Here is a 13847-nt window from a genome sequence, read left to right on the forward strand (position 1 = left end):
GAAGCACTGGTGATAGTGATCTTATAATGCTAGAGTTTTAGATTTTAAAAAGACTGAAGATGGTAAAGTTAAATATCCTGGACGTGAAACAATTGTATTTTAATAAACAACTGTAAATTGGATTCTTTAACAGAATAAGCTGAAGTGAAAAGGAAATCAAGATGGGTTGGGTTCCTAAAAAAGCAATACTAAAAGTTATATCGGAAATAGAAAAATTGATTTATGTAAAAAAGAGAGGGCTATAGAGGCTTTCTCTCTCTCTCTCTCTCTCTCTGTGTGTGTGTGTGTGTGTGTGTGTTTATGTGTGTGTATAAATTACTTGGTGAAGATTTCAACAGGCCAATGCAGACTAACAAAACTAATGGTCATCAAGGGAGGGTTCACATAGGTAGATTGGAATTGAAAGGTATTATTAGGTAAACATTTAAAACTGAGAATACTGAATGATAATAAAAAGGGTTCCAGGAAAGGTTGTTCTCAACTTACAACAGTCCATCTAGTGACCATTCAAAGCTACAATGGCACTGAAAAAAGGTGACTTATGACAGTTTTTCATAGTTACGACCTTTGCAGCATCCCCATGATCATGTCATCAAAATTTAGATGCAAGGTAACTGATTTATATTTATGATGGTGGCAGTGTTCCAGGGTCTCATGTGATCACCTTCTGCGATCTTCTGACAAGCAAAGTCAGATTCACTTAACAACCATGTTACCAATTTATCAACTTCAGGGATCCACTTAACAACTGAAGCAAGAAAGATTGTAAAACGGGACAAAACTCACTTAACAAATATCTTGCTTAATAATATAAATCTTGGCTCAATTGTGGTTGTAAGTCGAATTAATATACTACCGTATTTTTTGGAGTATAAGACACATCTTTCCCCCCTAAAAGAGTGTGGAAATGTGGGTGCATCTTATACACCGAATACAGCTATTTTTGGCCTCCCGAAGCCCTGCCTCCGCATCCCATTTTTTGTGAAAAACGGGCTGTTTTTTGAAAAAACTGGGCCATTTTTGCCTACCCCTATCCGTCAGAAGCACTCTGCAAGCTTCAGCAGGCCTGGGGGAAGGGAAAAATGCCCCGGTTTTGGTGAAAAAAGGACCATTTTTGCCTTCCCCTACCCCCCCAGAAGCACTCTGCAGCTTCAGCAGGACTGGGGGAAGGGAAGAATGCCCCAGTTTTGGCGAAAAAAGGGCCTTTTACCATCCCCTACCCACCAAAAGCACTCTGCAGCTTCAGCAGGACTGGGGGAAGGGAAAAATGCCCCAGTTTTGGCTAACTTTTTGCCTTCCCTGAGCCCTGCCGAAGCCTGCAGAGTGCTCCTAGGGGCTGATGAGGAAACCTTTTTTCCCCACGACTTACCTCTTTGAAATCTTGGTGCATCTTATACACCAGTGTGTCTTATAGTCCAAAAAATACAGTACCTGTATATCCAAAATAAAAAGAAGAGAAAGGAATCAATGTGACAGCTACTAATAAAGAAATATGGAATTATTCAATTTTAAGGTGCTCATGTTTTCCTAGTTAAATGTGAAGAACATTTATGAAGGAGCAGGATATCATCATCATCATCATCATCATCATCATCATCATCATCATCATCATCATCCAATGTTGTTCAAATGCTTTACCTCTTAAGGAAGCTAAAATTGCAAGAACTTCAGTGACTGCTAAAGCATAAGATCCATATTTTTTACAGTAGTTACTGAATATGCCCGCACACAGAAACACATTTATGAATGAAGGCAAATATATGTGTCCCAGGATCATGTTGCACCAATCTGGGTCAATCACCAGGAAGAGAACTTTAGTCTTTTGAACTTTCGGACTCGTGCTGGAGCCCATCCTCAGGGAAATTCTCTCTATTGGAATGTGAGAGAGAAGTACCCTGAGAACGGACTCTGGCAAGATTAAATCTCTGGTCCCGGTAATTGACTCAGATTAGATCCTACAAACATAATTTTTCTAAGACACTCATATTTAACATGCAATCTCTTGAAGTGAACTTATTTAAGGTATTGATCTCTTGTCTGGCTGAAGCTTGACAGTAAAACATCTTCTAAATCTGTAGAGAATCCAGGAAGAATTTCAAAAAGACAAGATAAATCATCTTTGGAAGCAAGATGTTAAAATAACCCTGTTGTTGATAAATTGTCGGTTTACTAACGGAACTACTGAACTAAGATTCTCTTTAAATTATTTTTCTTTACTTCTGGGTATGGTGATTTCCTCCAGTTATCCTAGCAAATAGACACACCTCCCTCTTTTTTTTGGCTGAAATTTGATCTATGAATGCATTAGTGATGTCTAAATATTGTTCCTAATCCTATTTTTATGACATGACTGTAGTACTGCCATCATCACATTTTGACACAGCTTGCCAGTAATAGAGCAGTGTTAACCGATGCATACCCAATTGTGATACTTATGTGATCATATTTTTAATAAACATAGAGTTATGAATATGAGGTTTTTTAAAAAAACATAATTTTCGGTGCATTCAAGGCAATTGCCGTAGAGAACTATGAATTGCCTTGTCAAGTTGTGATTGCAACATGTAAAGGCAAACATTCCAAAAATAAGTGGGTCAACACTCATTGATATGATGTGACTGCAGATCTTCTGTCAGTGTGACCTTAGAAAGGTCAAAGCCCAGGGGGCCTAAGTATATATCTCAAAAGCAAAAATTTAATATATTTTATGCTTTTATAACAAAACAAGGATTATCAGAATAGCTACAAAGGGTTTTTGTGAATGCTTATCTGGGGGAGTTACACAGAGGATCTGAGTTATTTAAAAACAACTTTAAGGTAATCTTGTTTTAGATAAAGCTGAAAACATTTCTTTTGTTATTTACATCAGACAGACAAGTCTGATTTCAACTAGGACACTTAAGAATAACTATGAAAACATTTTTTACCTTTTAAACCTGGGCACACAGTTTAAAAATGTAATGAATTCAAGAATAGACTATAAGCAAGAGTGTTAAAACAATGACAAAATGAAACAACAGTAACATGTGCTATTCTAATTGCTGAAAATTCAATTATTCTACAAGCTCTAGTAATGGAAGTCAAGGAGCCCACTTTTTTAAAAAATGGAATTAATATTAAATATAAAAAGATTGAATTATTAAAAATAGCCACAGCAACCAGCCTTAGAATGGGCTAAGAAGATAATGAAGTGGTGGACAGCTTCCACCTATCAGAAGATAGAGGAACCAGCAGCCAGAGGCTTAAATCTTATGAAAGGTTTGAAAAATGGATATGGATTCTAGAACAAATCAACTCACAGCACAGATAATCAGACTCAAATTATACTTCAAACACATTATATGAAGTTCTAGTTCTTTGGAGGTCAATAGGGCTGGGAAAGATGGAAGGAAAGAGAATGGCCAGCAATAAGTTGGACAGGTTCAATAACAATGATAGTAGATGCACTGTTGGAAGAGCTAAAGGACCAACTTGAAAACAGAACTTCCTGGAGAAAATCTACCTGTATGGTTGCTAAGAACTGACACCAACCTGAATGCACTTAATCACATTACAAATGATTTCCAAGCAGATCTATGGATGCTAATCAAGATTTTGCTTATTATGTCTGTTATAAATAACAGAAGTTTAATGTTTAGTATATATTTGAAACTATCTTATACTCAACATGTGTATCTTTGTGAATTCAGTAGCATTATACGCAAGCCCTTTTGTTAAAACAAAACGTTTTAAAGAGTGGAATATAAATAACTACAGCACAAATAGGAAAAATAATGGAAAAAAGGAATCTACAGACTACATATTGATTAAAATAAACATAATAAAACAGAAGAAAAAATAAATAAATAAATGAAAGAAAAGATATCTATTTACTATCCATATTAAGAATACATATGGTCTAAATTTATTTATAAGCTTCAGGGCTGAATTTTATTATTATACACTGCCCAGCGTCTCCTTTGGGGGATATGAGCAACTATATAAATTAATTAATTATATAATTCTACATTGATACTACATGGATCCCATGTCAAATACTTGTGACATAGACACAGTAGACTTTGATAATTCACTCTACAAGGGTCTTTTCAATGAACAACCAAAAAATGGAAGTATCTAAATAGGAAATCGTTATTTTTCAGAGCCCTTTTAAGCATAGAACAGAGAAAAAACATGATTTTCCATGTAGAGGAATTACTCTGTCCAATAACCCTCCTCATCCTGCCTCTATAATCCCACATTAAAGTTTTTCATTGACCATGCCATACGATTAGCATCAGGTAAAATCAAACAGATAATGGATTTGTGTTTGTCTGGGTAGTGTTGTTTATCTGGATGGTGGCCCTCAAAGCAGCTTAGCGGAATTCTTTCAGCCAATTCTGTTTGAGGTTTCTGGCAATCTTTTGACAAGATCAGTAAAAACTGTTCTGTACATTCCTTATTCCTTATCCATTGGTCTATTGTTGACTTGTAATCCTGTTGGCAATGCAAATTGAATTAACAATCCCAGAAAACAAAATGACTATCCTACGACAATAACCCTTATCTGGGCAAACTTATCATCACATCCTGGAATATTTCAAGTAGAAGATGTTCCAAAAATTCAGGAGATGGTACAGTCATGAAGAAAATTTTACTACCTGTCAAGGACTACTTCAGCTTCAATCACAATAATACACAAGCACACAATAGATAAACTCATGGTAAACCTGTCCACACCAAAATACGATTTCAGCAATAGTGGTCAATGCCTGGAATGCATTACCTGACTCTGTTGTTACGTCCTCAAACCCCCATAACTTTAGTCTTAAACTGTCTACTGTTGACCTCACCCCATTTCTAAGAGGTCAGTAGGGGCATGCATAAGTGCACCAGTGTGCCTAATGTCCCAGTCCTAATGTCCTCATTTATTTGTACCCATTTCCTGTGTTCTTATTCATATTTATTCTTATTCATAAAAACTTATCATGTAACTATGGGTTGTATGTGTGGCTGTTGCAACTTTGAAAATGGGTCATATATAGCTCTGGGAGGCACATTGTAACTTTGAATAGTACTGACTAACCAGTTTTAAGTCAAGGACTACCAGTATAATATTTAGATATTAATAAATGGAAGCCCCTGGATTGGCATTTTTTCCTTTTATTCAAATCTAGGAAAAGCAGAGTCTTAAATAAGACTAAAATATTTTATTATATAATGGTGGATTAAATGTTTAATGAATACTTTCTTATACTTTGCAAACTAATAAACCCATTTCTTTGTCTTTACCATCTTTTCTTGTTGGCATGAATGCTGCTAAGTGGGTACTTTTCAACTAGAAAATATGGTGGACAGCAATCTCCAATCCAATGTTCTCAAGATATACTGGACTACAACTCTCATCACCTTCAACCATTGGCTGCTGGTGATGGGAATTGCCAAAAGTCCTGACACACGAATTGCAGATGTGTCTGTTGAAAGATGCTATACATATGTCTCTTAGATAAGATTACTAAATGACTAAAGTCCCTACACAGTAAGAAATGCAGAGTCTCACAAATCTGAGAGACAGAAGTGGTGGTTTTTTAAATCATGTGCGTGTTTATTTCCAACAGAGTATGGATAGTCATTTGATAAGCTTTAATTTGGATATGGCACTAAGAATGGGTTGGACCTAAGTGGCCCCTTCCAACTCTATGATTTTTTTTGTAGATAGAGGGTATAATTTTATGTAATTCCCAGTTATTTGTACTAGCTTGTTGCTTTCAATGCTGATGCAATATCTTTGCAGTAGTAATAACTACTTTTGCATTATTATTTTTTTTAAAAAGGCTATCGCATTAATGCAGCAATCAGTACATCCAGTACACTGCAGCCTAAGCATTTATTTCCTAATTGGGGGAAAGAAAAGAATTGGCCTCAGGTACAGTTAAAGGAACATTTAAACAGTTAGAATCTAACAAATGTAGCATGGGGCGGGGGAAGTGGGGAGTACTTTGCAGGTAAGATAAGTTAGAAAAATACTAGCAGAGTTTCCTATATTACTTGGAATTTCCATTAAACTGTATTAGAGTAACACATAACAAAATGCTATCATACAGCTACCCGAGAGATGGTTGCAAATCACTTTAATGCAGATCTACTTCATTGCTGGAGTAGAGGGTTCATGGCCCAGAGACCATGTACACCATGTTCTGGTAGCCTGGCACATAAGACTCTAGTTTCAGTACTGTAGGGTGTTTTATACTGTTGTAACCTACTGCCTCTTAGTATCACCCATCCACCCTTCCATCACAATAATTTGTAAGTAATGTCCCTACGTTTACATACAAGAACAGTACAGGATTGTGTGTTGAGTTTTTCTTTTTTGCCAGGCAATATATTAACAATATGGAAGTAATGAAAATAAGTTGTTGCAAGTCAAAAACCACCCAGCTTCAATCTCAGCTCCATAATAGCCACAAAAATCCCCCATCACCCTTTCCCAACGCAATACCAGTAATACTGTGCATTTTATTTTTTTCACTTTAGTGGAGAGCCTTCAAGGCTGTGTGTGTGTATATATATGTGTCCACCATCAACAAATTCTCCATTTGAAACAGGACTTTAGGAGAGGAGGAAAGGATATTTCTATTTCAGTGATAGCAAGTAGGGGTAAGGCAAAGCTACACTGGTGTATACTTATGATGACAGTTATCAATATACTGGATAAAGTACGGCCATAATTGGAACCAGAATTTATGTTGTAAAGCAAGGCAGTTGTTTAGTGAGTCGTACATGATTTAATAATCTTTTTTGCTATGGTTGTTAATAGAATTCTTTATTGGCCAAGTGTGATTGGACACACAAAGAATTGTCTTTGGTGCATATGCTCTCAGTGTACATAAAAAGACAAGATACATTCGTCAAGAATCATAAGATACAACACTTAATAATAGTCATAGGGTACAAATAACCTACTATCAAGAAACAACCAAAATCAATATAAATCGTAAGGATACAAGCAACAAAGTTACAGTCCTGCTTAATTGAATTAATTGAATTACTACAGTTGTTAAGTGAATCATATAATTGTTAAGCAAACCTGGCTTCCTCCCATTAACTTGGCTTGTCAGAAGCCAGCTGGGAATGGTGATATGACCCCGAGATCAGGGGTGAAATTCAGCAGGTTCTGACAGGTTCTGGAGAACCGGTAGCAGAAATTTTGAGTAGTCCAGAGAACCAGCAAATACCACCTCTGGCTGGTCCCAGAGTGGGGAGGGAATTTTGCAATATTCTTCCCCTGACACGCCCACCAAGCCACGCCCACAGAACCGGTAGTAAAAAAATTGAATTTCACCACTGCCCAAGATGCAACCGTCCTAAATACATGCTGGTTGCCAAGTGCCCAGATTTTGATCATGTGGGCCAGAGGTGATATTCAACAGGTTCTGACCAGTTCTGGAGAACCAGTAGCAGATATTTTGAGTAGTTCAGAGAACCGGTAAATACCACCTCTGACTGGCCCCACCCCATTTATTCTCTGCCTCCTGACTCTCAGCTGTTTGGGAGGGAATGGGGATTTTGCAGTAACCTTCCCCCGCTATGCACACCAAGCCACGCCCATCAAGCCACACCACGCCCACCAAGTCACACCCACAGAACCGATAGTAAAAAAATTGAATCCTACCACTGATGTGGCCATAGGGATCAAATGATGGTCTTAAGCATGAGGACTGGTTGCAAGTAACTTTTTTCAGTATTGTTGTAATTTTTGAATGATTGCTAAATGAATGGTTGTAAGTTGACTACTTATCCATGTTTATTCCAGAATAGAGATGAATATGCTCAACATAACTTTTTTTCTTAGTAAAATCTGTTAGATTATTAACAGTTTAGATTTATTTGTGCAAGTTTTCACATTCTTTAGAATCTCTCATCATGCAGAATGATTAATAAAGCAAAGAGAATGGGGAGAGCTGGCTACTACTTAGCTGTAATGCATTTATTTCCAGTTTGAATATGTGGAATGTTTTCTCACTATTTCCACCTGAAGTCTATAATAAGAAATAGACTCCATTACTTGAATAATCCAAAATTGTTATACTTTCACTTTCCTTCCTTTGTTCAGTATTTTATCTAATTTATATTCTGGAAAATCTGAAAGATGTTTGGTGATTTTGGTTTAGCCTAATGTAACTATTGTCCATGTTTCTTATCAATAACTCAGCTAGTTTGGGGTTGTTGTTTTTTGCTTTCTCTGGAAAGTATCAGAGAAGGGATGGAGGAAGAAAAGGAAGGAAGGGAAAATTAGAGTTGAGCAGATTTGATTCCAAAAAAGTGCTTTAGATGCACAGAAGTGCAAAGGTAGTAGCACCTGTCTTTAGGTATATACAGACGCTGCTCTTCCCAGAATGATACATCACCATTCATAGCCCTATACACTATAAAGTATCTTTTGGAAATCAAGTCCAAAGTGCTGCTTAATAGAAAATAGCAAATGTATGGGAAAGGATTTGTCCAAAGTAGAGAGTGCAATGCTAATCAAAGTGACAGATTCAGGAGATTTTACTTAATCATCAAGGCCTAAAATCCACACAGGGAATTCCTCGTGTCTTATAGTGTGAGGGGGTGGGGGTGGGGATGGAGATTTGCGGCTGGAAGTCACCCGCCTCAGCTTAGCGAGTTGTGTTGCAGACTTCATCCTCCACCTCAGAGCACCCTGCCAAACTGATCCTCCTTTTTCAAAGCCTAGCGTGCCCATCGCTTCCTAGAACAGTTGTCTGAGTTTCAGCGGGTCTCCTCTCATCTACCAGCCCTAGTTCCTATTCAGAGTAAACCGCGATTGTCACACGGCGGCGGGTGATCCTCAAAGGGGAGGGAGTCTCCATGAGTTCGCCAGGCTGGCCTAGACGGCCACGCAGGAATCCCCTCCCCCCGCCTTCGGAACGTGAACTCCAGCGCCCCCAGCGCCCCCTTTGAAGGTTGCAGCCGAAGTCTCGGGACTTCGCCGTCTGTCCTCCTTCCCTCTGCGAGGAGAGCGAGAGAAATAGAGGCGCTCAGCGGCCGCAAGCTGGGTTTCGGACTCTGGAGGCGGGAAAGCCCCCGCCGTGTGTCTCTCGCTTTCCTGTTCGGAAGTGCTTGGTGCCAGGACTGGAAAAGGGACGCCTGCTCCAGCCTCCACCCCTGGGCCGGCAGGAAAGCCCAGTCTCAACAACTTCTCTTTCCTTTGAAACGACACATGTTTGGGAGCCCAGATGTCTCCCGCCGCTGCTAAAAAGAGAAAGGGGAAGTGGCGTGGGAGGCTGGCTGGGTGGAGAGAGAGAAACGGGATGACACCGGCGGCAGCCGTCCTCTCGCGCAATTTTGACGCAGAAACAGTATGTCACACACCCCCTCCTACCCCGCAAGCAACAGCAGGAGAACATCTGTCCCCGCTGTCTTTCGGCGGCGATCCTCAAAGGCATTAAACCGGAGCCCTATACATCTGTCTTGTCCCTACTTGCAAATACTCCAAATTAACCGATTTGGGAATCGTGCGATTATTAAACAATCATTGCTACAAAATCGTGCCCCAAAACTCTAGCCTAGCGATCCCAATCCACAAATCACATCCACTGAAATAGTCGCATGAAAAGCATGCTCAAAAAGCATTTAACACGCTTCTGTTTTTCAGTAATGTTTTCATTCAAGTCTTGCTGGGCTGCAGTTACAAATGCATTAATTAGAGGTGACTTGCATTTCTAGTTGCACACCGGGTGTGCGTGTGGGCATGTTGTGTACATAATAAGCAAGGGATGATTTCAGTAAATTTCAGGGTTATGTTGCAACAACGTGGCTAAGCTAACGTTGAACTTTAGTTCTCTCTGTGTAAATCAACTTTAATGCAAGGTTCATAAAGTGGGCAGCTAGATCAGCTAGTTTCTTTCCTTCATTGCCCGCCTCCTGTCAAGCTGATTGGGAGTCCAAAGGAGACGTACTGTTGGGAATTATAACAAACTAAAGGATTTAAAAGTACAGACCGGCACTGCTGTTGTGGGATCTTGAGGAAAAGAAAGGGGAAGAGACAACCATGAGAGGGAAAGAAGAAAAGTCTTCACTAAAAGGTTGGTGAAGTATTGTTTTCCTAACAGTTCTTTTGTTTGATTATTGATAAAGAGGAATATAAGAGGGGGGAAAACTTTTTCAACAACTTCTCTGGAGGAACAGTGATTGAAACTTTGGAAGGGATACTAACAAATTATAACTACTTTTATCAAGTAAGCAAGCCATACAAGGATTGGATTCTTTTTTTCTTCTTTTTTTTGGTGCTGTAGAAATGATGGAAAAACCCTCTTTGAAAGCAAACTGAAGGAATGAGACTAAGGAAGTTGTAGTAGAACTGAATGTCTTCAGAGAATGGGGGGGGGGCACGCTACAGTTGTTTTGAACTCAGTTTAATGCCGATTGTAGTTTCCTCTCAGGGCTTTTAAAGAGAAAAGACTCTAGAAAAGTAGCACTGGGACCATGAATGGGTCTGTAAATTCAGTTAGAGAACTCTCTTTGGCTTGAGCAAGTAGACAGAATCTTTGGACTAGATTTGTTCACTCAGACTGTAATGTGTGTGAAACCTGTCCCATATTGAGGCAGACTGGCTAGCACTCTGAATACAGCTGCAAGTAGCTTCTTCAGGCTTTAGACAAGCCTCAGATAGAGATGTGGGCTTGCACATCTTTTAAGGCTTCCCTCCCCACCCCCATTGTGTCCACATGCTGTAAGCATTGGCTTCCTCCACGATTTTATGGGTGCTTTCCATTATCCTTTGCACAATGTTAAGGCAGATAGTATCAACCAATTGCCATGATCCTGGGCTTTTTTTTTTTAATATAGGGGTGCTAGAACATCTAAATTGCTCCAAGAGAATTTACTCTGAGCTGGCACCCATTGAGTGTCATTGAGACTTGGAATAGCTAATTCCATAGTTCCACAACCTTGAAAAGAATGCTGACAAACAGACCAAGAAAGAAAGGAACTCAAAATTAGAAATGAATGGCCTTGCTGTGCACCTTACAGAACTACAGATCCCAGCATTCCTAACTTCTGATCTTCGCTGGTGATGCTGCCAGGAGTTGTAACTCAGCATTACTTGGAGGGCCCAATGTTTCCTGCCTCCGATTTGGGAACTAATGGAGTACCAACAGTATATTTTCCCGGATTCTGTGCCTTGGTGAAAATTCCTTGTGTGGCTGAAAAGGAAAAACTGAGACAGAGCATGCGCATTGTCAGCAATGGAATGCATGGTTTATAAGGGGACGTTGCAGTTGGCTAGAGGGGGCGCTCTGCCTTTCTTCGCTAAAGCAACCACTGCTGGAAAATTGACTGGGGGGGGGGGGGGCGAACTTCCTATGAACTGGCTTTGTGCGCTGTGACTGCTGTGGAATTATCGCTGAAATGCAGCCGATCTTGATGCCTTTTGAGTCTCGATTTCCCTCATCGTTCGGCTGCGTGGGCTTCTAGATGCCGAATTAACCAAACAGTAAACCTCGCTGCGTTTTGTAAACTTGCATTTGCCAAAGCGAGAGAGAATTAGCAATCGGATGGGACGGTTCGGCTCAGCCTCCAACGCGCGCTCTTCCCTTTAAGCCGAGTTCTTCTTCTGCGGCGTAACCTGCACTTCAAAGCATCCGCTCCGCTTCCCGGTTGCGAAAATGTTTTCGGGCGCGCGCGCGCGCACGCAGATGTTACGTTGGAAGAGGGGAGGGGCAGAGTTTGTTTAAAAAAAAAGGAGAAGAAAGGAAAGAAATCCAATTAGCTGTCTTTCCTCCCAAATCTCGTCTAGGAGTCGTGGGTAGCCTGAGAAAGAAGCACGCGAAAAGCACCCCTTCATTCCTTCTGAGAACTTGTCTCATAACTGATCCCAAGCGTAGAAGTTGCAAGAACGATTAAAGATGCAAAGGGATGAAATATAAAGCTAAACCACCCTCCTCCAAATCAGGCTCCTCCAAAGTTCCCATATACCTTACCCATCCTTATTAAGTGTGCTTGGAGACACCTCTCCCCTCCCCCCCAAAAAATTGGTGGGGGTGGTTACCACAGAGGCAGTACCTGGTGGCAGTTACAATCAAGTAGAGAAAGCTCTATTCTGTGGAGAAGACTGCTATCTCCTCCCCCTTTTATGTAATCCATTATATATTAATGCAATCTTATCAATACGTGGCCAAGGCCTCTACCAGGAGGGACATATCTTCTGGTTCCATCAAAAGGTCTATAGGTCTCCCTTGAGAGAAAAAAAAGCGTCTTGGGGGCTAGGGATTCTGCTGGCACCCTGGGTGCTGCAGCCCTCCCCCCAATTATCTGTTCTGCAAGTCTGGGCCTTGCTTGCCACCTGAGCTTTGAATCACGGGCCACTGGCTGGTGATATCTGGGCCTAATTCATTCATAAACAAATCTCTTGGGTTGCCCTGTATTGCAGCGGCTGTATAAATGCATAAATAGTCTTTTCAGAGAGACGCATTGTTCTTCTGGGATTACGGTGATGATGATAATAATAGGGTAAAGCAATCAACTGTTTTCCCCTTTTCTTCCATGACTTTTGCAAATACTGTATGGAAATTTCCATTGCCTCCTTCGGCTAGGGAAGATCGTGCCGGGTTTTTTTCCTCCTCATTTCCCCTCTCCTCTTATTATTTTATTTATTTAACTATCGACTTGTATTGGAACGTTTTGGCCCCAAGTATTCTCGGGAACAGCCCAAGGCAGCGGCGTGAACTCCAAGATCTTGCTTCCAAGGGGCTCTTGTTTGTTGAACTGAGAAAGCCGGGCAGGAAATCGCAGTTTCCCTGAGTCCCTCCCTGCGGTTCCTTGACTGAAAAGGCCAATTCTGACCAACCTCCGGCTCTCCCTGCTGCGGCCGCTTTCGCTGCGGGACAAAGTTTGAACCGCGCGAGCCGGGCTTCTCCGCTCCCCCTTTTCTTCGTAACGGAGGTGAAAAACTTAACGGGCATTAAAAGACCTGATACGGAAGAAAGGATTATTGAGGCTCAAAGAAGAAAAAGAAGTGCAGTTGTTTCTGGTGAGGATTTTGGTAAGAAATGAATGGATAGATGGTTGTTAGGCTTTCTCTTTTCTTGAGGGCTACCTGACTGCCTTGCCTTCTGTAAAACCACGAGCTTTCCTCCCACCCCCTCCATTCCGATTTTGATGAATTTGAGTTACAGCAAACTTAATTCCCCTGCCCGGCCCCGGATGCCTCCTTTGCTTAAGGATTCCTTTTAAAGCTGGTCGTTTGCGGCCTTGAGGTGGTACCAGCTATTGTAGCCAATGGGCAACCCCTCTTGTCTGCTGCTCTGCTTGGTACGCTTTGGGGTCATTAATAAATACCATCTGATAAGCCCAAGCTTTGCTTAAGCTCCAGCGGTTATTGTTTCATTGCCGGAATTTGCTCTGAGGTGTTTTTTTTTTTTTTTAAAGAGAAATGGGAGGGGGAGTCTGGTCTGGTTTGCAAAGAGGCTGCCAGTTTTAAATACTAGTCAATTACTGGAGAGGGAACGCGAAAAGACAGTTTGGAACTACAGGTTGCCAAAATGCTTTGCGGATTGCGATGCTTTGGAATAGAAGCGAGAATGTCCACACCGACTGTTTACTGTATAATTCATACGGACTTTTAATGAGATGTATTCCTATATAAGTGTGTTGCACGGAGTAACTTGAATTAGGAAGCCAAACCCTTAGGAAACCAAACCCTTAGGAAACGTTCAATGGGTATGCGAGCGCAGATAGGAAGAGTGGAATTATTCGCACTTTGAATGCGGTGTACTGGCACTTTGGAATTTCATGTTTCGTATGTTCTATAACTAAACTGTCACTTAAACAGTTTACAGGATTAAGCAACGGGCAGGCTAGTTTCC

At 40.7% G+C, this 13847-nt stretch overlaps 1 protein-coding gene across 2 annotated transcripts in view; it reads left to right on the top strand.

The window, feature by feature from the left end:
* The window catches only part of LOC148045089 (serine/threonine-protein kinase Sgk1-like), an 87475-nt gene that overhangs the window by 64944 nt on the left and 8684 nt on the right, over positions 1–13847 (top strand). The window contains exon 1 of one of the 2 annotated variants that reach the window (XM_087718451.1): positions 9923–10067. The exons of the other annotated variant lie outside the window; for it this stretch is intronic. Coding sequence (XP_087574577.1) covers positions 10034–10067 — 34 coding nt within the window. The 5' untranslated portion in view covers positions 9923–10033. Of the gene's footprint in view, positions 1–9922; positions 10068–13847 lie in introns of those variants that run through there. 2 annotated transcript variants of the gene reach the window in all.

This window comes from Thamnophis sirtalis, unplaced genomic scaffold (assembly GCF_051295495.1).
Source record: "Thamnophis sirtalis isolate CommonGarterSnake01/CBP01778 unplaced genomic scaffold, rThaSir2_p1.2 scaffold_6, whole genome shotgun sequence".
Lineage (NCBI taxonomy): Eukaryota > Metazoa > Chordata > Lepidosauria > Squamata > Natricidae > Thamnophis > Thamnophis sirtalis.